The sequence below is a fragment of the Stegostoma tigrinum genome, chromosome 23 (assembly GCF_030684315.1).
Source record: "Stegostoma tigrinum isolate sSteTig4 chromosome 23, sSteTig4.hap1, whole genome shotgun sequence".
Lineage (NCBI taxonomy): Eukaryota > Metazoa > Chordata > Chondrichthyes > Orectolobiformes > Stegostomatidae > Stegostoma > Stegostoma tigrinum.
Genome location: NC_081376.1, coordinates 31,779,859 through 31,806,764, shown reverse-complemented (window position 1 = coordinate 31,806,764; position 26,906 = coordinate 31,779,859). Strand labels below are relative to the sequence as shown.

The window sequence follows — 26,906 nt, the reverse complement described above, 5'->3', positions numbered from 1 at the left end:
AGAAACTCACTTTTCACCATACTGATTTAGCTATTGCTGGATTTTACCTGAAAAAGTGAATGACATTTTACCTGCATTTCTCAGTGATGGTCCAAATGTTTCAAAAACAGTAGCATGTTTTCCGTTCCATACTGCAACTATCTCCTGAAACAAAAGAAAACAAGTTCCACCCACCGCAATGTCCAACTCTCCAAATCAGTTCAGAGATTTAATCCACAATTTATAATTTGAGTCAAGATCCAATATTAAACTGCTCCACGATGCATTGTGAATGCACCAAACAGCAAATAAATGAGTTCAACAATGGCATATTTTTACACCTGTATTTCAACTGAAGTCTCACAAAAGATCTATTAAATAGTGGACAATAAAAACAGAAGTCACAACATATGTGGTTAGCCATCACCTTGCATTTTTAGATGAGTCCATTCCATGAACAACCTTCACTTTACCAGACCCTGAATCACTGCACAATGTACTTTTCGAGTCAGAGTGTTTTTCATATATAAGATACACTGATTGCAGGCTCATTTTAATTATGTACGTAGGGCCCAACTCACTTGTAACAAGGACTGCACATTCACTACCACAAGCAAGAATGTATTTTTAATTGAACAAAAGTGTGAAAAAAATGAGTGCCACCTTGTTGAAGAATTTAACATGTTGGCACACTTCGAGTTTCATTCACAGGAATCGAGGATATCCACACAAGTCTACTTCAATGTGGCCTGATAAATATGAGTCAAACACTTACCTTGGTGACATAAACTCCTTTAACATGCATGTCTGTACGTAGCATCTGTTGGTTTTCAGAAGAGAAGAAGGTGAGGCTCAGTTGGTTGGGAGCAACTTGAATGGCCGCGACTTGTTGGTTGAAATGAGCAGACATCACCTGCTCACTGAGGATAAGTACAGTTCCAGCACTATTCACAGACAGAAGGTTCTTACTGGAGCCCCACTGAACAAACAGGAGATATACACAGGTTACTAAAGACAGCAACTAATCAAACAACTCTTCATTTTTCTACTGGACAATCAAAATAATCAGGGTCCAGCAACACACATGCAACATATACTATGGGTGATAATGGCAGAGTGGTTGGAAGACAATGGCACAATGGTATTGGTGAACAAGTAATTCAGAAACCAGGTAATGTTCTGCCAGCCTGGATGTAGATCCCAATATTGCAGATGGTAGAAGCTGAATTCAATAAGAATTTGTAATTAAAATTATAACCTGGCCCTATAACCATTATCAATTGTTCTAAAACCCTATCTAATTCACTAATGTCCTTTAGGGAATGAAAACCGTCATCCATACTTGATCTAGAGTCAAAATTGGGATAGCTGTCTCACTAACTAATGAAGCAACAGTTTGACAGTCATACAGATGGAAATGCTCTTTACACACAATGATAACTATCATTATCCCTGGATATGTCCTGTCAGTGGGACTAGATGTAGCACAGGTCGTGGCAGAGTGATGTACAGACAAGAGGGAACTGTCCTGGGAGTCTTCAACATTGACTCCATACCCCAGAAAGTCTCATGGCATCAAGCCAAATATGGGCAAGGAAACTTTCTGCTGATTACCAGAAACAGCCTCCACATTGGCTGATGAATTAGCACCCTCCATGTTGAACACCACTTGGTGGAAGCACTGAGAGTGACAAGGGCACAGAATTTACTCTAGGTTGGTGACTTGAATGTCCACTGCCAAGACAGCCTCAGCAGCTCCACTACTGACTAAGCTGTTCGAGGCCTAAATGACGTAGTTCCTAGGCTGAGTCTACGACAGGTGGTGAAGGAATCAACAGATGAGAAAGACATACTTAACCTCATCCTGCCTGCTGCATATAAGTCTGTCCACGAAGTATCAGCAGGACTGATCACTGCTGAGACCTTTTGGATATAAAGTTCTGTCTTCACATTGACGAAATTTTCCATCATGAGATGAAGCACAATCCTGCTAAATGGGATGTACTTCAAACAGATATAGCAACTCATGATCGCATCCCCATGAGGGGCTGTGGGCCAGCAGCAACAGAATTGTACTCAAACTCAATCTGCATCCTCATAGCTCATATATCCACCACACTACCATTACCATCAAGCGAGGGGTTCAACCCTAATTCAAAGAAGAATGCAGGAGGGAATGTCTAGAGCAGCATCAGGCATGACTAAAAATGAGTAAAGGTACAAAAGAGGGCTATTTGCATGCCAGGCTGCATAAGCTAGTGACAGATGGGGTGACATAATTCCACAATCAAAGGAACAGATCTAAGCTCTGCAGTCCTGCCTCATCCAGTTGTAAATGTTGGTCGACAATTAAACAATTCACTGGAGGAGGTTTCACAAGTAGCCCCATCCTTGACGTTGATGGAGCCCAGCACATCAGTGCAAAAGGCAAGGCTGAAACATTTGTCAGCATGCAAAGCATGTGACTGCAGCCAGAAGTGCCATGCACATGATCCATCACGGTCGCCTCTAGGTCCCAGTTCCACAGATTCCAGCCTTCAGCAGTTCAATTCACTCTATATGATATCAAGAAACAACAGGTGGCCCCCAGTACGCAAAGGATATGGTTTCTAACAACAATACAACAATAGAACTGACAACATTTGCAACAGGCCTTGCCACGATCCAAGCGAAGCAGTTTCAGTCCAGCTACAACACTAGTACCTACCCAACAAATCCAAACTTGCCAAATAACTGCCCCTTTAGTCTACTTTCAGTAATCAGTAAGGTGGTGGGAAGGTATCATTAACAGTGTTAAGAAGCAGCACTTTCCCAGTAATAATCTGCTCACGAACATTCTGTTTGGCTTCCATCATGATCGTTCAGCTCCTGAACCAAAAACAACCTTGGTACAAAAATGTGGAATTCCAGAGGTAAGTTGAGAGTAATATCCTTGGCATCAAGGCCACATTTGATCAAATGTGATATCAAGGAGCTTCAGCAAAGCCAGAATCATGGGGAATTGGAGGAAAACTCTCCACTGATTGGAATCATATTTGGCATGATGGAAGATGTTTGTCATTGGTGAAGTTTTGTCACTTCAGCTCCAGGATATCTCTGCACATTTATTAAAGATTCATTGAAATTATAGGAAGGAAACATCCATTCGGTCCAACTCATCCACACCGACCATGTATCCTAAATTGATCTAGTACCATTTGCCAGCATTTTGTCCATATCCCTCTAAATGTATGCTCTCTAGTTTTGGACTCCCCCACCCTGGGAAAAAGACCTTGGCTATTCACCTTTTATACACCTCTATAAGGTCCTCAGCTGCCGACACTCCAGGAAAAATAGCCCCAGCCTATTCAGCCTCTCCTTATAGCTCAAATACTTCAATCTGGACAATATCCTTGTAATTCTTTTCCACACCCTTTCAAGTTTAACAACATCTTTCCTATAGCAGGGAGACCAGAATTTAATGCAATATTCTAAAAGCGGCCTCAGCTATGACCTGTACAGCCACAACATGACAACACAACTCCTATACAGAATGTTTTTACCAATGATGGCAAGAGTGCCATCTTCAAAATGCCTTCTTCACTACCCTGTCTGCCTGGAACTTCACTTTCAAAGAACTATTTCTTGAGGGTAGTCTCCATGGCCCAACCCTATTCAGCAGCTTCATCATTGTTCTCCCTCCATCAGGAGGTCAGAAATCAGGATGTTCCCTGGTAGCTGCATAATGTTCAGCACTGTTCGCAACTGCTCAGACACTGAAGATGTCCATGGCCAAATGCAGAAAGGCTTGGACAATAGCAAGGCTTGGACTGAAAAGTGGCAAGTAACATTCATACCAAATTGTCAGACAATAACTATCTCAAACAAGACGGAATCTAATAATTGTCTCTTTACATTCAGTGACATGATCAGTGCATTGCCCACTATCAACATCCTGAGGGTTACCATTGACCAGAAACATAACTGGACTAGCCACAGAAACACTGTGGCTACACGAGCAGGCCGGATGCAAGGAATCCTGAGCGCCTACCTCACCTCCTAACTCACCAAAACCTGTCCACCATCTGCAAGGCATAGTCAGTTCCATGTTAGAATTTACCCCCATGCCTGGGTGAGTGCAGTTCCAACACACTCAAGAAGCCTGACACCATCCAGGGCAAAGCAGACTGCTTGATTAGCAGCACATCCATAAAATTCAATCACTACGCCATCTAAACAATAGCAGTGTTACTATCTACAAAATGCACTGCAGTAATTAATTAAGGCTCCTTTGACAGAATCCTCTAAACCCACAATAACTGTTATGTAGTGGGACAAGGGCAGCAGATACATGGGAACTCCACCACATACAAGGTTTCCTTCAAGATACACACCATCCTGACTTGGAAATATATTGCCACTTCTTCAGTGTCACTGGGTCAAAATTCTGGAACGTCCTCCCTAATGGCATTATGGATCAACCTACACCAAACAGACTGCAGCCATTCAAGATGGCAGCCCACCATCACCATAACTATGGATGGGCAATAAATGCTGGAACAGCCAATGATGCCCATATGCCATGAATTTAAAAAAATTAACACTTCAGCAAAGTAGGTGCACTAGAAATAATGTGGCATATCAGAGGTTGCAGAAGAACAAGTGCTATGAACAGCCTACTGCAACACAGCTGGTGCACTACCGGCAATGTCCCATCTAGATAGGGTAAAAATTTTGCATCTAATCTTCTAATTTTTTTGTTTTTGATTCTATAACCACAAGGAACTGAAGGAGGAGAGTAATCTCAATATACTCTCACACACTTCCCAACCAATAATAAACTTTTTTCCATTTGGGGACTTGTTAATTTGAGAGCTACAGTTTAAGAGTTATGCTTTAAGACCACATGCAATGATCAGCAACTACAGCAAAACCACCAAAAAAGGTGACCTCATAGCGAGCATGTCTTCACCTCTTTTACCTTGATCTGTGTGATATTTCCTTCAAGATTAATTGGGGCTTGTAATTTCCATTGATCTTTCCCTTCTATTCTGCAACCATTCGACCTGTTGACCGGTGTCTTTCGCCACAGAGCAATCTGTCCATTCCTGGTGCCAGCTGCTATGATACCTAGGAAACATCAAGTTATTCTTCCAATCAGATCCTTTACAGAGTTAGGAAGGAGTGATTTAGTATTTTATGATTTTCTGAATAAGGCTCCAAGTTTATTTGTCAACATTTATCTTTAAAAAGCAATGTTTGGATCAATTCCTAGTCTCCAGGTGGAGTAAATATATACCTCAATGTGATACTTACAAATCTGCAAGGTTCCATCAAAGCGGTAAAACAATGCACTGCAATTGAAATCAGAATCCTCATGATGGAGTGGCACTAGTTCTCATTTCTGATTAACATCCAGTGATCCTTACACATTGTTCATGAAAATGGCAAAGCAATAATGCAAAAGACCACAAAATCAAATAATGTACTGACAATTAGGCCTAATTAGGATCACACAAGGATCTTGGACATCACCATGGAGCTCAGAAAAAGATGCCAATTCTATAATATAGTCTATAGCCTAAAGTCTATAATATTCAGAAACAGTCCTCAACCAAAACCAATTAATAATGTAAAATGGAAATAGAAAATGCATGAAGCAGGTCTGGCAGCATCTGCAGAAAGAGATTCTCAGGTCAATAACAATGGTTAAAGAAATCTTTTTTAAACAAAAATTGTTCATGGGACGTAAGCATGCTGCTAATGCAAGCATTTATTGCACATCTGTAAATGCCCTTGACAAGGCTGTAGTAAGCATTCTTCTTCAATAGCTGCAGTTTATGTGATATATGCAGGCCTAAACTGCTGGAAGAGAGGGAATCCCAGAAGTTTTACTCAACAACAGTTATAGTAAAATAATATGGTTCCAAGTCAGGGTGCTGTGTGGCTTAGAGGGAAACTTGCATTTGGTGCATTCCCACATGCCTGCTTGTTCTTCCTGGTGATAGTTTGTGGATTTGGAAGGTACTGCCATAGCGTCCTTCATGAGTTGCTGTGGATGATACAACTGCCATTACTGCGTATTGTGCAGGAAGTGAACGTTTCAAGTGGTGGACAGTTAACCATCCAGTTTAGGTTTATAATCAATAAGAACCCCCAGAATCTTGATGCTGGGGCCAGTGATAGCCTTGTGATATTATCACTGAACTGTTAATCCAGAGAGCCAGGTAATGTTCTGAGGACCCAGGTTAAAATCCTGCTAAGGTAGTTGGTGATATTTAATAAAAATCTGGAATTATGAGTCCAGTGATGACTATGAATCTATCATCAATTGTTGGAAAAATCCACCTGGTTCACCAATGTCCTTAAGAGAAGGAAACTGCCATCCTCACCTGGTCTGGTCTAAATGTAAGTCCAGACCACAGCAATGTGGTTGATTCTTAATGTCTACTGGGCAATGAAGAGTGGGAAATAAATGCTGGCCTTGCCAGCAACACCGTCATCCTATGAATGAATAAAAATAAATTCAGCGATGGCAATGTCATTGAGTATCAATGAGAGATAGTTCGATTCTTCCCTGTCAGTGATGGTGATTGTCTGGCACGTGCTGCTTCAGTATCTGCAGAGTTGTGAACAAAACTGACTGCAGTGTAGTTATCAGCAGACATCACCACCTGGGTTTCTAACAGAAACAACAGAAGCAGCTAAAGATGATTGGGCCAAGGACACTCCTGTAGTGATACTCAGGGGTCAAGATAATTGCCTGCAACAAACGTAACCATATTATTTTATCTCTGGTATGATATCCTAGGTATGATACTAACCAGTAAATGCCACAGAAGAGTTCCAATGGTCAGGGACGTGCCCATGTGGCACAGTTAACAACAATAAGTTCAGCAGAAACTACTGAAGTATTGGATGCCAATTCTACCATCTGTTCATAGTCTCTCATTATAAACAGACACCCGCTGATTTAGATGCAGAAACGAAGAAGCTACTTCAGAGAGATCTAGAAAATTCTCCTGAAATTCGGAAATGTTTCCCCTATTCTGTCCTTAACACATTTACTATCCCCTTCCACATTAAAGTCCGTCATTAAAGCTACTCTACAGTATTTGCATCTTTGCATTACACTCTTAAAAATTGCTTTCCTGGCAGTTGGAGGACTATAGAATACATTCAATCACGTAATGCTGGTTCTATCAAATGTTTTCTAGAAGTCCAGTTGATGTCTAAAATGAAACATTAAACTGAGGCCTATTAAGGTGGTTCATGCACTTCTTGAAGAGATTGCCGGGTCAACATTACTTCTTCAATTAACACCAAAGGCAGATCAACTTGGTCAGCCACTTCATTTCTGTTTATGGGGCCTTCTATGCAAATAACCTGCTAATTGGGCCCATACAATCTATGTCTTTCTGTTTGTATGAATTGAGTCGAATTCAGCAAGCTGTGATACCCTTATTAACTCCCCTCTCACACACACATGCATGGAAAGAGAAACAAACATGCTGTCCTGGATGGGCAGAAAGACTGGGAGGGTAGTTCAATGGTTCCTGATCGCATGGATCGCCAGGATGATTCTTGCGGTTCTTGTGCTGGTTAAAATGCTTTTTCTTGGTTGCCTTCTTCAGGGGCTTTCATTGGTTTGCAAGGGACACCACGTGGCTGGTTCACTTATAAAAGTTTCTGATTTATCGATTAAAAGCCACAATTTACAGCAACTGTCAAAGGAAAGATGTACTAGTTTTATTTTAGGCTTAAAATGGATTTTACTACAGAGAACAATGAGAGCTCCTAAGTTGGTGGTGGTCAGAAGGCTTTTATGTATCTTATCCACGGTCCCAAGCTGTTCAGCTACCCGAGAACCAATCACAGAGTTGTTGGCAAGCCGAAGATCTTTGTCATCAACAATTGGTCACTTTTCCACTGACAAATCAGCTACTTGTATCATCCATAGCCCCTCAGCTCCAGGTCATCTGAAACCACACTTTAACCACTGCTCAAACAAATAACTATGTGAATGGTACTTACAATGCATGCAATGTTATTTACTATCAAAACATACAGTAATTCTCAAACAATTTTTTTTTGTTTTAAAATAGTTATTTTCTCAGTTCACAAGTAGAAATACAGGAAAAATGAAAAGACACAGTCTTCACAATCTGTCTGTAAATAATGAAGTAACTGTAATTCAATTAACAGCTACTGGATAGACGAGGCCACAAAGACCAAATATTGAGACTGAAATGCATTTTACTTGAGAAATACTATAAGGGTTAAAAAATACTGTTATGTGTCATTGCCTGTAATGATCCAGTTACCTTTATAAAAGCAAGAAGACAATGCACTAAAATGAAAGGAGGAATGCTATCATTTTACCTAAGACACATCTGCTATGATCCCAAATCAGACTGTCAAATTTACATTACAGTCTGGCTAGGGATCAGTATTTATTTTTTAATTAGACAAAGTGAGAGATACAGGGGAATTACTAAGAGAATAAAAATTCACAAATTTTCATGGTTTTGAACATACGGCAATAAATTTACCATACAATGTCAGAACAGTAATATAATCAATTTCTGACACCCAAATTAACACATTGAAAATATAGGTAATATACAAAAATCAAAAACTCACAATATAAATCAAAAGGCAAACATGTCAAGGCAATTCCCATGGATTTTTCAGCATCCCGCCCACCACCTCTTTCAAAAAAAATGTAAAAGAGAGGCGGCACTGTCAAATCTCATTAAACTTCAGAACAGATCACATTTCTTCACTTATTGCCAATCTGGCCTTGAAACTCAAGAGCCATTTGGTCATGGATTGTCTCAATAATCATTCCAATTCTGTTTAATCACCCAATTGCCTTGGTCTACATTCCACTGGAATCTGCAACTGCAGTCCATACTCACATCTAAGTATAACCTGAGTTCTTCACCAACATCTAGCTATATCAAACTAAAACTGCCATTCAGTTTTCCTCTGAGCTCCAATCTTCCTTAGTTACATCGAGCAAATACTGCTGTGGGCCTTTCAACCTACACTCTCAGTTGAACGGAACCAATAGCAGCACTAGTACCTTTTGAATCCCCAGAGCTTCTACGACTTCAATGCACAAACTTCATGAAGTTCTACTGCATTTAAGTTAACAGCAGCATTTCCTAACAATGGAGTCTGCTCCTGTTGCTATCTACCTCCTTTTCCAAAAGACTATGACCTTTGAACGCTCTTCAGTGACCTCCAAACTGTGCTGAATAACCTACTGAAGACGTTGCAATAAGTCCTCCCACTATTGCAGGGCAGAATTGTCACTTTGCAACTCTCGGAACTGTCTGTTCCATACATATTACCAGTCCTAGATTTCTATCTTGTTCAGTACAAAAAACTGGAGAAAAATAAAAAGAATTTTATCACATAAATAGCAAGCTGAACAGAGAATATAATCATCAACGAACCATGAAGGTATTCATTGCAGCGCATAACTTCACTGTGCTGTGTTAACTCAAGATTAGTACAATTCTATAGCTTTTCCCTGAGCTTTTTTACTGTCTGTATGATGCTCTGTAACTACAAAACTGAAAAATAAACTGCTTTATTTATAGTTTTCATTTTAATGAGGAACATCAGGCTAATCCAGTTCCAACAACTTGCTCTGAAAACTCTTCATTTTTTGTGTGCTGTGACAAATTCCACAACTGAAACTCAGACAATCCATTAAAAAGATGTAAATATATCTCATCTCACAATATTAATGGTTCCAAAATGACATGATCTAGATCCACATCTTTGCTGAAAAACTAATCAGAAATTTTCTTGAGCCATAATTATTCTTTAAAATAGTTCACTAAAGGGCTATGTAGTTTGTGTGTCTTTGTCACAAAGATTACATTGAAGTATGAATGAAGTAGCAAGTAGAAAGACACAGCAAGATACAAACCTACCTTTACTTTCACTGTAAGAGATACAATTTATGATTTCTCCAGTGCTGAACCCCAGATGTTCATCTAGTGTCAAAGTGTAATTCTCATCCTTATCTAAATCCCAGAGTCTGTTGCAAAAACAGTACAAATTTCACAATGGTCACTTCACGTTCTCAAAGCAGGTACACTAAAAGATGCGATACAACTCACTGACACATAATGCAGTGCAATTTAACCTGACACTTTTACACTAGGGGTCAAAAGATTGGGAGTAAATGATTTCTAAAGTTTTTTTAAAATAATAAATGCTGCTACAAAACTGTGACTCATATTCCAGATTCAATATTATATAGACTAGTGGAGTGGATTCAAATTACATGATTGTGTTCAATTAAATGACATACATGACATCAATAAAAAATACCAGTTGTAGAACTGATAGAAAAAAAAACTCTTCACTTTACTGCATCAATATTAGGCAGATGCTCAAAACATAGTAAGTTAAATAAGTCATGAAAACAAGTGAAAACATATACTTATTTGTCATAACATTTTCAAGATTACTGTCATAGCCTGCTATTGTCTAATTTACTGTATAGTGTTTTGACCGGAGTTCTGACAACAATAGTGTTAGGGCACATTATGAGCCTACTCCTGTGGGTTGCAATGTACTGGCAAAGTTACATGACCAAGCTGAATTAAACTGTCTGGGAAAAATATTACCTCACTGAAAAAATTGATTATTAAGAAACTATAACAGGGCAATTAGGAAATTTTAACAGGATTAAACAAATTCAATATGGATCAATGAAAGGGAAATAATCTGACAAATTTACTGGAGATTTTTGAGGATATTACTGTTGATAACAGATAAGTGAGAATGGTGTATTTGGTTCTTCAGAAAGCTTTTTTTGAAGTCCTACATAAGAGGTCAGTGTGCAAAATGAAGGCTTATTGGATTTGGGGTAATATAGTGTAACGGATTGAGATTTGGTTAGCAGACAAAAAACACAGAATAGGAATAAGTAGAAGGTGGTGGATTGGGGTACCATTAAGATCAGTGCTTGGGCCCCAACTATTCACAAAATATTTCAATCATTGGATGAAGGATTCACATTAAATATTTCCAAGTTTTCTGTCAACATCAAACCAGGTGGGATTGCAAGTGGTGAGGGGGATCTAAAGAGGCTTTGAGCCAATTTAGACAAGTTAATATAGTGGGCAATTACATGGCACATGTAGGATAGAGTGGATAAATGTAAGGTTATCCAGTTTGGTAGGGAAAAAAGAATGGAAGAGTATTATATAAATGGTGCTAAATTGGGAAGTGTTGATGGACAAGGGGATGTGCATGCTTTTCTAAGTCAGTCACTGACATCAAGCAAGTAGGCACAGCAAACAGTTAGAACATAGAACATAGACCAATACAGCACAGAACAGGCCCTTCAGCCCACGATGTTGTGCCGACCATTGATCCTCATGTATGCACCCTCAAATTTCTGTGACCATATACATGTCCAGCAGTCTCTTAAATGACCCCAATGACCTTGCGTCCACAACTGCTGCTGGCAACCCATTCCATGCTCTCACAACTCTCTGTGTAAAGAACCCGCCTCTGACATCCCCTCTATACTTTCCTCCAACCAGCTTAAAACTATGACCCCTCGTGTTAGCCATTTCTGCCCTGGGAAATAGTCTCTGGCTATCAACTCTATCTATGCCTCTCATTATCTTCTATACCTCAATTTAGGTCCCCTCTCCTCCTCCTTTTCTCCAATGAAAAGAGTCCGAGCTCAGTCAACCTCTCTTCATAAGATAAGCCCTCCAGTCCAGGCAGCATCCTGGTAAACCACCTCTGAACCCTCTCCAAAGCATCCACATCTTTCCTATAATAGGGCGACCAGAACTGGATGCAGTATTCCAAGTGCGGTCTAACCAAAGTTTTAGAGAGCTGCAACAAGATTTCATGACTCTTAAACTCAATCCCCCTGCTAATGAAAGCCAAAACACCATGTGCTTTCTTAACAACCCTGTCTACTTGGGTGGCCATTTTAAGGGATCTATGTATCTGCACACCAAGATCCCTCTGTTCCTCCACACCGCCAAGAATCCTATCCTTAATCCTGTACTCAGCTTTCAAATTCGACCTTCCAAAATGCATCACCTCGGAAACCAAATAACATATTTGCCATTGTTGCAAGAGGATTTAAGTATACCAACAGGGATATCTTATTTCAGATGCACAGAGCCTTGGTGAGACCACTGCTGGGGTATTGTCTGCAATTTTGGTCTCTTTACCTCAGAAAATGTACACTTACTATAGAAGGAGTACAACAAGGGCTCACCAGACTGTTTCCTGGGATGGTAGGATTATCATAACAGGAGAGATTGAGTTGTATGGGCCTGCATTCACTGAATTTTAGAAGGATGAGAATGATCTCATGGAAATGAGTAGAATTCTGACAGGGCTGCACAGGCAGAATACAGCATGATGTTCCCCCTGTGTGGGGCATCTAGAACAAGGAGCCACATTGAGGTAGGCCATTTTATTGACAGAGATTGCAGAGGAAAAACTTCTTCACTCAGAAGGTGATAAATTTGTCAAATTCTCCAGCACAGAAGACTGTGAAGGTCACATTACTGAATGTGTTTTAAAAAAAAATAGATTTCTAGACATTAAAAGCATTAAGGAGGATGGAGAGAGCTGAGGAATAGGGCTTTGGAATAGCGGATCAGTCACGGTGGTAGTGAATGATGGAGCAGGCTCAATGGTTTCAATGGCTGATTCATGCCCCTATTTTTAAAATTTCTAACAAAGAAAAATAAAGAATGTTCTAAAGAATTTCACAATGAAGTCATACTCTGAAGTAGGCAAGTGCAGCAGCCAATTTGCAAACTCCTGCTGACATTGATGTTGGTTGAAGAATCAATAATAGCCAGGATGCTGCAAGAATTTGCCTTGTTCTTCTTTCAATGACATCATAACTGCTTTTAGCTATAGAACTTAAATGCTGAATATAGGGTTAAAGGCAGGATTCTCGGCAGTGTGGAGGAACAGCGGGATCTTGGTGTTCAAGTGCATAGCTCCCTCAAAGTTGCCACCCAGGTGGATAAGAAAGCATATGGTGTTTTGGCTTTCATTAACAGGGGGATCGAGTTTAAGAGCCGCAAGGTTATGCTGCAGCTCTACAAAATCCTGGTGAGACCACACTTGGAATATTGTATCCAGTTCTGGTCGCCTTATTATAGGAAAGATGTGGAGGCTTTGGAGAGGGTGCAAAGGAGGTTTACCAGGATGCTGCCTGGACTGGAGGGCTTGTCTTACGAGGACAGGTTGACTGAGCTCAGACTTTTCTCTCTGGAGAGAAGGAGGAAGAGAAGTGACCTGATCGAGGCATACAAGGTAATGAGAGGCATGGATAGAGTCGACAGCCAGAGACTTTTCCCCAGGGCAGGATTGACTGCCACGAGGGGTCATAGTTTTAAGGTGTTAGGAGGAAGGTTCTTCACCCAGAGAGTTGTGAGCTCATGGAATAGTTTGCCAGTGGTAGTCGTGGAAGCGGAGTCATTAGTGACATTTAAGCGACTGCTGGACATGCACATGGACAGCAGTGAATTGAGGGGAATGTAGGTTAGGTTATTTTATTTTTGGATTAGGATTATTCCACGGCACAACATCATGGGCCAAAGGCCTGTACTGTGCTGCACTTTTCTATGTTCTAAAAATGAAATGGGCCTCAGTTTAACAACTCATCAGAAAATCAAATATCTGACATTGAATGTCATGTTCACTTTTGAATTGACAAGTTTCCCAGCAATTAGTATGATAACATGGCTCGCAGAATCAGAAAGGTACAAAAAACCTTCAACATCTTGACGTTCAGAAATGGTCAGGAAATCCAAAATACGGATGTCAAAAACAAGGTGATGCTGTAGAATGCTATAATAATGGAATCAACATCATTACCCATTCATATTTTAATGACCTGAGGTCTGCATAATTTTTTAACTATCATGGAGGCTTATTCCTTATAAAGAATTCCAGCTTAATAGAGCCATAGGTGCTGTAGTCAGTTTTTAAAAAAATATCCTGATTAATCCAAACTCATGAGATGAATCTGTTTGACATATGTACTTTCATTCATATTTTAAATCTGTAATTTGCTTTGTTAATTTAGAGAAAAATAAAAACGCCTGTTTTCCTTCAAAGGTCCCTCAGAAACTGAATCTCCAGGTATTTAAAACAATGATGCAAGAACTAGCCAATATATGAACACACAGGAATAAGCAGCAATGGGGGAGGGTGTTTCACACATGGACTGGGGGAAAAGAACACGGGAAAAATGGACCTGGGGTATGGGAGATCAGCTGGGAAAATATATGCAATGTGCTGGAGAGCAGTCAGAGAATGTACATGGTATAGAAGTCAAAGGATGGAAAATGCAGATGGATTTGGGAGAAAAAGACAGGCATGCACATGATATGAAGGACAGCATACACATTGTTGGGAAGAGTAACCAGGGAATGTTCATAATGTGGGGGAAGAACAACCGAGGAATGTAGAACATAGAACATAGAACAATACAGCACAGAACAGGCCCTTCAGCCCTCAATGTTGCGCTGACCTGTGAACTAATCTAAGCCCATCCCCCTACACTATCCCATCATCATCCATATGCTTATCCAAGGACTGTTTAAATGCCCCTAATGTGGCTGAGTTAACTACATTGGCAGGCAGGGCATTCCACACCCTTACCACTTGAGTAAAGAACCCGCCTCTGACATCTGTCTTAAATCTATCACCCTTCAATTTGTAACTATGCCCCCTTGTACAAGCTGACGTCATCGTCCTCGGAAAAAGACTCTCACTGTCCACCCTATCTATCCTCTGATCATCTTGTATGTCTCAATTAAATCCCCTCTTAGCCTTCTTCTCTTCAATGAGAACAGACCCGAGTCCCTCAGCCTTTCCTCATAAGACCTTCACTCCAGACCAGGTAACATCTTGGTAAATCTCCTCTGTAGCTTTTCCAATGCTTCCAAATCCTTCCTATAATGGGGTGACCAGAACTGTACGCAATATTCCAAATGAGGCCGCACTAGTGTTTTGTACAGTTGCAGCATGACATCACGACTCCAGAACTCAATCCCTCTACCAATAAAACCTAACACACCGTATGCCTTCTTAACAGCACTATCAACCTAGGTGGCAACTTTCAGGGATCTATGTGCATGTATACCAAGATCCCTCTGCACATCCATACTACCAAGAATCTTTCCTTTGAGCCTGTACTCTGCCTTCCTATTATTCTTCCCAAAGTGAATCACCTCACATTTCTCTGCATTGAACTCCATTTGCCACGTTTCAGCCCAATTCTGTAGTTTATCCAAGTCTCCCTGCAACCTGCAACATTCTTCCACACTGTCCACCACTCCACCGACTTTAGTGTCATTTGCAAACTTACTAACCCATCCACCTATGCCTGCATTCAAGTCATTTATAAAAATGACAAACAGCAGTGGTCCCAAAACAGATCCTTGAGGCACACCACTAGTAACCGGACTCCAGGCTGAATATTTTCCATCAACCACCACTCGTTGCCTGCTTTCAGAAAGCCAGTTTCTAAACCAAATTGCTAAATCTCCCTCAATCCCATGCCTCCGCATTTTCTCCAATAGCCTACCATGTGGAACCTTATCAAAGGCTTTACTGAAGTCCATGTACACCACGTCAACTGCCCTACCCTCATCCACATGCTTGATCACCTTCTCAAAAAACTCAATGAGGCTTGTGAGACACGACCTGCCCTTGACGAATCCATGTTGACTATCTCCAATCAAATTGTTGCTTGTTAGATGATTATAAATCCTAACTCTTATAATCCTTTCCAAAACTTGTCTTACAACAGGCGTGAGGCTCACTGATCTATAATTATCTGGATCATCTCTACTGCTCTTCTTGAACAAGGGCACAACATTTGCAATCCTCCAGTCCTCTGGTACGAAACCTGTAGACAATGATGACTCAAAGATCAAGGCCAAAGGCTCTGCCATCTCTTCCCTAGCGTCCCAGAGAATCCTCGGAAAAATCCCATCCGGCCCAGGGGATTTATCTACCTTCACACCTTCTAGAATTGATAACACTTCCTCCTTACTAACCTCAATCCTTTCAAGTCTAATAGCCCTTATCTCACTCTTCTCCTCTATAATATTCTCCTTTTCCTGAGTGAAAACAGATGAGAAATATTCGTTGAGCACCACTCTGAACTCCACCAGGTCCACACACATCTTCCCACTTCTGTCTTTGACTGGCCCTATATTTACCCTAGTCATTATTTTATTCCTCACATACCTTGCTCTTCTTAACACTCCCTTTAAATCCTTCCTAGCAAATCTGTAACTCTCCATCGCCTCATCTGAACCATCTCGTCTCCACGTCACATAAGCCTGCCTCTTCCGCTTAACAAGAGATACAATTTCTTTAGTAAAGCACGGTTCCGTTACCTATCACTTCCTCCTACCTGAAAGGGATGTACCTATCCAGGACACGCAATATCTGTTCCTTAAGCCAGCTCCACATTTCGATTGTCCCCATCCCCTGCATTTTGCTACCCCACAGAGATAGTAGGATCTGCCAACGCTGGAGTCTGAGATAACAAGGTATGGAGCCGGATGACACAGCAGGCCAGGCAGCATCAGAGGAGCAGGAAAGCTGACGTTTTGGGTCTGGACCCTTCTTCAGAAAAAAAAGCTTCAGCTTTTCTGGTGCTTGAGGAATGTACGTGGTAAATGAAATGTACACAAAATTGGGACACATGATAGGAGTGTGTTCAGAAGGAAGGTACAGCAGGGTAAGGAACAATACCAATCTCTGGTCTCTTGAAGTTAGGTGTTTGATTTTAGAAGGTACACTAGGTTTTCTCCCAATTTACCCATGTTTACATTTTTCACGACTGAGAAAGGATTCCAAGTTTCATTGAAACACTTGTTTTTTGGTTGAAAACCACAAAGTAAATTGGCTCCAATTTTCTCAAATGAAGAACAAAACTCAAACTTGTTTGACACGCTTCAAAAATAAAAAGAATCGAAAACCAGGGAAATAGTTTACTTAATTTTGCCTGCAAATCATTTTGGCATCCTAGCCCTCTTATCAGCAAATATTCCTCGTTCCAGTTGTCAACTACACTTACGTTGCTTTCAATGAAAATAAAAGGTACATATTAACTTGCAGTACAGGTCATAAACTCCCACAAGTGGAAGCAGTTTTTCATATAAAACCCAAGTGAAAATGGATTAAAATCACAGGACACCACAATAAAATGGCTAACATTTTAAGACATCATTCAAAAAATATGACATTGCAATGCAGTGAAACCCATTCAGTCCTCACCTAATAACTACCTCGCCTGTTGCTGTAATGAGAAGGCCACTTTCTGCCCAGATTAAATCAGCTTTTTGGCCTGCCTTTCCACTCAGCTTTACCTGCGAACAAAAACAGAAACAGCTACAATGGAAGCCTTGTAAAGATAAAATATTTAATCAGAATATCTGAATGGGCAGTGAACAATTCAGACAAACAGAGTAACAATCTCAACTAAAGCACAGGACACTTAGTGAATCACACTGAAAATGTTATTTTCAACCATCAGCTTTTCTCCACTTCCTGAGACTGTAAATCTTTCTGGCACAAGGTTCCTAAACAGCTAAAACTTATATCAGGAAGCAAACATCTTTTTTCACAAGTTAATTGTGCAAAAGTAAAATGACAATACTTCCATATATTTCAAATTTGTGAGGAACAAGCAGAAATATTATCCAAAACGTAACAATTTCTGTTCCAATTTGTATCTAAAATCTACTGTCAGCATCCATTCGTGCTCCGCTTCTCTGTCCTTTTCTCCCCCTTAAAGGTGCTCCTTAAACCTATTTCTTTGATGTCTTCCAAATTCAACAGCACTGTATCCCCTACGTCAGGAACAGTGCCTGGCTTAGAAAAATAAGGAACAAAATAGAGCTAAACTGGAAGCAAGAAATGCACTTTATGGTATTACCACCCAACATAACCAACAGATAAGAACCATCCCCAAAAATGTTAGAACTCTTTGTTATATAAAATATGTAAGATTAGAGATTTACTGAAGTTCTACAGACACATGCCCTATACATGCCCATACCTTCATAAGCTCTTGACTTGTTCCATCAAAAGCAATACTATGCTGAGATAGGAAAAGTGCTTCAGTCACAACCATCAGGATGTCCTTCCCTTCCAAGTACATGAGTTTCCTGATTGGCCTATCAGTGCGAAGTACCTGTAAACTCTTCCCTTTCTCACCAACGTAGTATACAGTCCCTAATTTAAAGAAACAACAACAAAGCGTTGAAAATACTCAGTAGATCTGGCAGCATGTTTGGGAAAAGAAACGCTATAATTTTTCCAATTCAGGGAATACAGTTTAGTCCTGTTGACATCTAGCTGCAAGTGCACACAACACTTACAGGTGAAACATGCCACTGGCAAGGTTGCAGAAATTATTCACAATGCAAACACTGACGGTAAAGATTAATAAAATACAGCATAAAAAACATCTTAGTAACTAAACAGCTATATAAATGTAGAGTGAAAACTGGGTCAGTAGATGTTAAGATAGAGTAAAGCAGAAGAGGTTAGTGACGTGTCTGTCAGCATTACCATCAGTACTGTAGCTTTTTGTTGTACAGCAACAAAGAGATCCCCACTTGGACTATAGTGCAATGTTATATAGTAACAAAACTATATTCTAATGTTAAACTCCACAAAATACTTTCTCTAGCCGTTAGCTAAGCTTGAAAATGCAAAATTTCCAACTTTGTGCCAGGTGTTTGTCCCTTCAGTTGTGTAAAAGATGGACACTTGGACCGAACTACCACTGTGCTCGGTGAGTTGTAAATGGTAACAATAAAAGTCACAAATTATATCAGTTGCCCAATTGCTTCATAAAGGTTTGTTGAGTAAGCAACAGGTGACAGAATATTTTGAAATAATCTAAATCTCAACAGAACTACATACACATTGTAAACAATTGTGGTTTTATGCAACTTCAAGAATGAGGGATAACAGAACATTCTGGAGGGAAGCATGTCTAGGTTCTGAGGATTATAAATATGCTGCAAATTACATAAATATGAGACATAATATAACGATTTACACACATGGATGTAAGTTTGCTCGCTGAGCTGGAAGGTTAGTTTTCAGACGTTTCGTCACCATTCTAGGTAACATCATCAGTGAGCCTCCGGTGAAGCGCTGGTGTTATGCCCCGCTTTCTATTTATCTGTTTAGGTTTCCTTGGGTTGGTGATGTCATCTCCTGTGCTAATGTCATTTCCTGTGTTGGTGATGTCATCTCCTGTTCTTTTTCTCAGAGGGTGGTAGATGGGCTCCAAATCAATGTGTTTGTTGATGGAGTTCCGGTTGGAATGCCATGCTTCTAGGAATTCTCGTGCGTGTCTCTGTTTGGCTTGTCCTAGGATGGGACAACACATCCATCTTAGGACAAGCCAAACAGAGACACGCACGAGAATTCCTAGTAGCATGGCATTCCAACCGGAACTCCATCAACAAGCACATTGATTTGGAGCCCATCTACCACCCTCTGAGAAAAAGAACAGGAAATGACATCACCAACCCAAGGAAACCTAAACACATAAATAGAAAGCGGGACATAACACCAGTGCTTCACCGGAGGCTTACTGATGATGTTACCTAGAATGGTGACGAAACGTCTGAAAACTATCCTTCCAGCTCAGTGAGCAAACTTACATCCAGAACCTCAACCTGGGCTACAAATCTTCTCAAAACTTAATTTACACGTATCTCCAGAAGGTTCTACTCTGATGCAGCCCATTGCAATAGAAGAAAACAGACAGAAATGTCAAAAGTAAAACTCAGAACTGCAATGCAACAGGTTAAGAGTCTCAGAGATATCCTCCTGATCAACACTGCAATGTGCACAGCAATCTCATCTGCACTCCTTTCCAATCCAACCTCACAGACTGCATTAATCTGATTCTTTCTTCGGCCCTTGGTCATGTACTGCAGCATTCTCACCTTTATTGTCTCTGTCTAACCTCAGCATACAGTATTTTCTAGCTCTGAGCCAAGAGGCCTTGGTTCAAATCTCACCTGCTCCAGAGCGTGCCAACAGCTGAACAGATTGACTGGAAAAGTTGTTTTTTCATAGCATTCTCTTCCTCCCTCCCCACTCTAGAATCACAGTGTAAAATGCACTTTTTGTCACTTGCCTCAGAGTGTGCAGCACTCACACTCACTCCCCGCCCCTATCTCACACTCTATTACTCAATGCAGATAATATTTTCCAAGTAAATCAGGTCAGCAGTAAATTGCTTCACAAGACAAGCCATTGTTTTGCTTCAATGCTCATTGTATTCAAGCTAATGGATGATACCATCTTCAAACTAAAATACCCTTATAGCCAGGAAACCCTTTGACTGTATCATTTTTTACAACTTTTTTCATTTATTGGCCAGCATTTATTTCCTGTCCCTAGCTTCCCTTGAGGTGATAGTGGTGAGCTGCCCTCTTGAATCACTGCAGTCCACCTGCTGTGAGTTGACCCACAATCTCATTAGGGAGGGGTTTCCAGGGCTTTGACTGAGCAGCAGTGAAAGAATAGCAATATACTTCTATATCACAGTGGTGAGTAGCTTGGAGGGGAACGTGAAGGTGGTGGTGTTCCCATATATTCGCTGCTCTTGTCCTTACTAGATGGAAGTGGTCGTGGGTTTAGAAAGTGCTGTCTCAGGACCGTTGGTGAATTTCTGTAGTGCATCTTGTAGATAGTACACACTGCTGCTACTGAGTGTCAGTGGTGGAGGGAATGGAAGGTTGTGGATGTAGTGCCAATCATGTGGGCCGCTTTGTCCTGGATGGCGTCAGGTTTCTTGGGCATTGTTTGGGCTACACTCATCCAGTCAAGTGGGGAGTATTCCATCACATTCCTGACTTGTGCCTTGTAGATGGAGAACAGGCTTTGGAGAATCAGGACGTGAGTTACTCACCACAGTATTCCTAGCCTCTGACGTTATTTTTCTTTATTCACTCACAGGATAAGGGCATCACTGTCCAGGCAGTATTTATCACCCATCCCTAATTGCCCAGAGGGCAGCTCAGAGTCAACCACATTACTGTGGGTCTGAAGTCACACGTAGGCCAGACCCGGTCAGGATGGTAGTTTCCTTCCCTAAAGGGCATTAGAGAACCAGATAGGTTTTTCTGACAACTTTCAGTGGATTAATGGTCATCTTAATTCCAGATATTTATTGAATTCAAATTCCACCATCTGCCTTGGCAGGATTTAAACCTGAATCCCCAAAATGTTATCTGGTCTCTGGGTTAACAGTCCAGTGGTAATACCACCAGGCCATCGCCTTCAGCTCTTGTAGCCACTGTGGTGAGTCTACTGAGTTTCTGGTCAATGATAACCCCCGGGATGTGGATAGTCAAGGATTCAGTGATGGTAACACCACTAATTATCAAGGGAACGTATTCAGGTGTGTTAAATATCTAATATGCTTAAATATGCTGTTCCACAGGGAAATCACAATTCCATCAGTCACATTTACATTTGGACTACAGATTCCGATTCTATTCTATCAGTTTGTTAATGGAAGCTGTAAGTGCCATGAATTCACCAGCATTTGTGCTTATTCCAAAATTTCTGTAGGTTTTCTGGATTTTTCCCAATTCTGTTTCTGTGTAAATAGTTCTATCTATATGCAGGAGTCCAACACTGTATTATTTTTCACCTTCAGGTGAAAAACAGAATGTACGTAAACAACCGAACATGATCAGAGTTAATCGTTAGAAAAATCACAAGAAAGAAGCTTCAGTTAGTACAATAGAACAATAGAACAATACAGCACAGAACAGGCCCTTCGGCCCTCGATGTTGCGCCAACCTGTGAACTAATCTAAGCCCATCCCCCTACACTATCCCATCATCATCCATATGCTTATCCAAGGACTGTTTAAATGCCCCTAATGTGGCTGAGTTAATTACATTGGCAGGCAGGGCGTACCACGCCCTTACCACTCTCTGAGTAAAGAACCTGCCTCTGACATCTGTCTTAAATCTATCACCCCTCAGTTTGTAGCTATGCCCCCTTGTACAAGCTGAAGTCATCAGGTTGATTTACCTACAGAAGGTGCAGGAGAACAGTGAATGGCTGGTACAGGGCAACACGGTGGTACAGTGGTTAGCACTGCTGCTTCACAGTGTCAGGCACCCGGTTTAATTCCACCCTCAGGTGACTGTGTGGAATTTGCACATTCTCCCCGTGTCTGAATGGATTTCTTCTTCGTGCACCGGTTTCCTCCACAGTTCAAAGATGTGCAGGTTAGGTGGATTGGCCATGCTAAAGTTCCCATACTGTCCAAGATGTGCAGGTAAGGTGAATTAGCTTTGGAAAATGCTGAGTTACAAGAATGGGGTGGGTCTGGATGGGATGTTCTTCTGAGGATTGATGTGGACTCAATGGGCCAAACGGCCTGTTTCCATACTATGGGGATTCAATGATTCTATGAAAACTAAATGACACTATTCCTCAGAGGAGGAAATTGAATAATTTATGTTCATTTTTGGGGAATGACAATTTTTGAAATTTAACTTGAAAAATACCACTCCAACTCTCTCCTCTGAATACATCACTCTTCGTTGTAATTACGGCAACCAATAGAAACGACATCTTTTAGGATTTTCATGAATCTGTAGAACAAACTGCAATGTTTAAAAAGTTACCCAGTGTGTATTTTGCTCACCATCTGCTGCACTGACAAAACACGTGATTCCTTGCTGAAGTCCAACTTTAAATGGTGCATCTCCCTTTCCAACCTTTCTCCAGTTGAACATATCCAAAGCATTTTCATCCCCACTTACTGCAGCTTTAGCCAACTGTACGAGGTCCCTGTAGAATGAACCAGTCTATCAGTCTCATTTTTCTATATGTACAGTTAGCTATCAATAAATATAGCAGCTCTTGTTAATCTCTGGTCTGCAGAAACAGCAATAAAACAAAGAACATGCTACATTTTTTTCTGGATCGGTCCTGGACTAGAAATTATATTGATGCAGCTCTCTTTCAGCAGGTGGAGAGGTTTAAACTTAGGTCACATTATTACTTCTTGCAGAGAAATTTCAAAGTACTCCACACATTTTGAAGTGCAAAGCAATGGTCTATTAATATGTAGTTAATTACAGCAACCATTTTACTTGCAACAAGAACTCATAATGATCAATCAAACTATGTTTAGTCGTTTGGTGAGTGCGGAATTCTGGCTGTGACACCAAAGAAAATTATGGGATCTTTAACCACCACCTGAACCACACATTTGGGCAACCAGCTTCATTTTGATATAGTGCCTACAAAATGACACCTAATGTAATGCAGCATTGCTTTAGCAGAAAAATGAAAGGATAATCTGGACAAAGTGCTCAAGTCCTAGCAATGAGGAGAGATTGGACAAATTTGGTTTGTTTTCACTTAACGTCAAAGGAAGAGGGGGGCAACCTAATAGAAGTTTACAAAATTATGACAGGCATGGAGAGAATGGATATTTGAAGTCTTTTTCGTAGGGTAGAAAGGTCAATTATTTGGGCACATAGTTTTAAGGTAAAATGGGCTAAGTTTAGAAGTGATGTGAAAGGTGAAGTTTTACATAGAGGGTGGCAAGTGCCTGGAATGTGCTGCCAAATGAGGTGGCGAATGCAGATACAATAGCAATGTTTAAGAGGCATCTTGACAGATAAATGAATAGGCAGGGAATACAAGGATACAGACCACGTTGAGGCAAAAGGTTTTTAGTTTGGAAAGGTAACATAGGTCAGCGCAGTCTTGGTGGGTTGAAAGGCCTGCTCCTGTACTGTACTGCTCTGTGTTCTTTAAATTGTACTTACTCTCCTGGAGCAGGAGGTTTGAAGATACAGTGTGTCAGCTGCTTGCCATAATCTTGTTTGCCAAGTGGTAATCCTTGTACACGTCCATGCTGATCCACACGCCACACCATCAGAACTCCAGCCTGGCAGCAAACAAATTAAGGTACATGGGTATAGGAAACATTTAAATTTGTGCCAGAGAAACTGGTCATTTATTAGAGGCAAAATCCACCTTCATCATCTCTCATCTCCTTATGCATCAGTTTTACAGGTAACATTGTTAACTTATGCACTCAAGTTATGTTTCAAGTATTCTGCAGAAAAATAACTAAATATTTATATACGATTCAAAAAATTTCACAATATACTTAATGAATTTTTATCCTTTCTAGTTCTGAACAATACTCCAATGCTTGAATACATCACAGCTAAAATAACACATTACTTTGCATATATTAGCAATACACATTTGTTTACAATGGGGATATTATGACTTCTTTAAATGTGTCATGAACAAGGGAAACAGTGGGTTTTCAGACGGTAAATTGTGGAATAAAAGACTGCAGACTAAATGGACTGAATGTGACATAAAAACAAGCTAAGCATAAAATGGAACCTGCAGGCAAGAAGAGAATTTTGTACACAGAATGGAAAATATTTCACCTTCAGCTACTTCCGGTCTTCAATAGGAATAGAGCTCATTATTCACAGAACTCAGAATCACAATCTGAAATTGATAGCCACAGCTGTCCACATCCAATAGGTGTCACAATTTGGCTGCGTTTGTCATTGAAACAATCATATGATTATACAGGGTTAAAAAGTTCACACAAGTATCCAGCGAGACTCAGCACAAGCTAGAAGAACAGCATTTCGTCTTTCACTTGGAGACCCTACAGCCTCAGGACTCATTATCAAGGTCAATAATTTTACAGCTCGAACACCTCCATCCATGTCCTTTACCCACTTCCACATTACAGGCCCTGTCATGGCTTTCATCATTGCCAACCCAATTTTACCTACACAATGTCCCCATCACCAGCTTTTCTTCTTCCCTGTCTTAATATAAATCATGCTTTTGTGACACTTTTTTTCTCACTCTCTGGCATCCATCTCCACCTATCCACTCACTCCTTTTTGCCCCCGTATCCTGTTATCAGCATAAGCGCCACCTCTTCCCAACGATTATCAGTTCTGATGAAAGGCCTCTCAACTGGAAACATGAACTCTGCTTTCTCTCCACAGATGCTGCCAGACATGCCAAGTTTCTCCGGTAATTTCTGTTGGTGTTCCAGAAATGTTTTGTTATTTGCATTAGTCAAAACTTCATATAGTCTTTACATGGAAGTTTAGAGGGCTGTGCAAGTCAAAGCGGGTGGGAATGATGCACCGTTTCTTCATAGTATATTTATACGTTTTCAAGACAATCCAACAATTCCCATTTTCATTCTGATACCGATTTGCCAATTAAATTTTTTAAACTCTATTTCAACATGTCATAGTACCATATGAACTCCCAGCCTCTGGAGTGCTAGTTGAGTACCACAATGGCAATGTTACTGTAACTACATCATATAAATGTTGATAATGAAACTTTCAAATCCACACAGCACACTGAGGAGACTATAGGAGAGAGAAGAGAATGCCAAGTTTCTAATATTTCCTCACTCATTGTGAGGTCGTGCCATTAACTCCATGGGCACTTTTAGACAATGTTGCAAGAAATAATTGTCTAGAAAATGCCTCATTTTCTCACATTAGAGTATCGATAAAATGTTTCTTTAAAATTACTTTGTGTCGGCATAGCAGTTAGACCTGGCCAAATCTCAAATCCCCTCCTGAAATAAGAAAGGTTATTTTTATTCTGTCACTAGGTCACTAACTCTGGGTCTGGAGTCACATGTAGATCAGACCCAGTAAGGATGGCAGTTTCCATCCTCAAAGAACATTCATGAAACAGAGGGTTTTTGCACCCATCGACAATGGATTGGTGGTCATCATTAGATTCTCAATTCCAGATATTTATTAAATTCAAATTCCACAACTGCTGTGGCAGAAATCAAATCCTGGTCCCCAGAACATTTCCTGGGTCTCTGGATTAATGGTCCAATGACATCATCACCAGGCCATCACCTCCTCAAATATTAGAAATATTTAGTAGATCGAGCAGCATTGTGAAGAGAGAAACAGATTTAATGTTTCAGGTCAGTGATGTTTCAACCAGATCAACCAAAACATTAATTCTGTTTCTCTTTCTGCAGATGCTGTCAGCTGATTCTATGATAAGATCTGCTGAGTATTTCCAGCATTTCCTTTTTTTAAAAATCAGGGTTCCAGCATCTGTGATATATTACTTTGGTGTCCTCACTCATTTACCTTATCAGCAGAGACCAGCCGTGTGCCATTGCTGCTCCACTCCAAGAGGGTGATCTGAGCTCGATGTGTGCCAGCTGCTATTTGTTGTTCATCCACACCCTGTTCAGACCAAAATATCACCGCTCCAGTTTCCCATCCAGTCGCTACAACCTTCTTGGAAGGATGCCAACTGATAAGAGTTGGCTGGAAAGGACGCTCAATGTGTGAATTAGGAATGTGTTCTCCCTATAAATGAGATTAGTCAACATTACTTCCCACTTAGTGTATACATTGTTAGCTTTAACATTATATGGAACCTCAAAGTAGGCATTCGTTAAATAAAAACACATAATTATCACATCCAGTGCAATGAGGTCAGCTAGGTGGACATCACAGAATATGAGTTTCCTGATTAGGCTGTTAACCTGGTCCAACCTGGCTGGCAGATAAACAGGAGTGTCAGAAGTTCTGAGGAAGCCAGACTAATGTCAAGTACTATGCGTGTGTAAATAAAGGGTGACCTGATGATGCAATACTGGCCTCTGCATAGTTATTACAGTCTGCTTGTAGCACTCTTGCTCCCATGCCATGACTGTGTATAATTCCAGTATGTTTCAGTTTCAAACTTGAATCTTCAACTGAAGTTAATAAACACCCAATGTGCCACCTGTAGAATCAGTCATGTTGGTGTGCAAAAGGGGCAGGCCTGGAATATATATTTAGAGTTGTGCTTCA

The 26,906-nt window shown here is 40.5% G+C and overlaps 1 protein-coding gene across 2 annotated transcripts in view; it reads right to left on the bottom strand.

Annotated features, from left to right (window-relative positions):
• The window catches only part of ift140 (intraflagellar transport 140 homolog (Chlamydomonas)), a 136,434-nt gene that overhangs the window by 106,950 nt on the left and 2,578 nt on the right, over positions 1 to 26,906 (bottom strand). For both annotated transcript variants that reach the window (XM_048551792.2, XM_048551790.2), the window contains exons 3-11: positions 26,193 to 26,417; positions 23,838 to 23,959; positions 22,703 to 22,848; positions 18,062 to 18,237; positions 17,278 to 17,369; positions 9,909 to 10,015; positions 4,940 to 5,088; positions 755 to 958; positions 72 to 144 (exon numbers count right to left, since the gene is read on the bottom strand). In XM_048551792.2, coding sequence (XP_048407749.2) covers positions 72 to 144; positions 755 to 958; positions 4,940 to 5,088; positions 9,909 to 10,015; positions 17,278 to 17,369; positions 18,062 to 18,237; positions 22,703 to 22,848; positions 23,838 to 23,959; positions 26,193 to 26,417 — 1,294 coding nt within the window. The remainder of the gene's footprint in view (positions 1 to 71; positions 145 to 754; positions 959 to 4,939; positions 5,089 to 9,908; positions 10,016 to 17,277; positions 17,370 to 18,061; positions 18,238 to 22,702; positions 22,849 to 23,837; positions 23,960 to 26,192; positions 26,418 to 26,906) is intronic.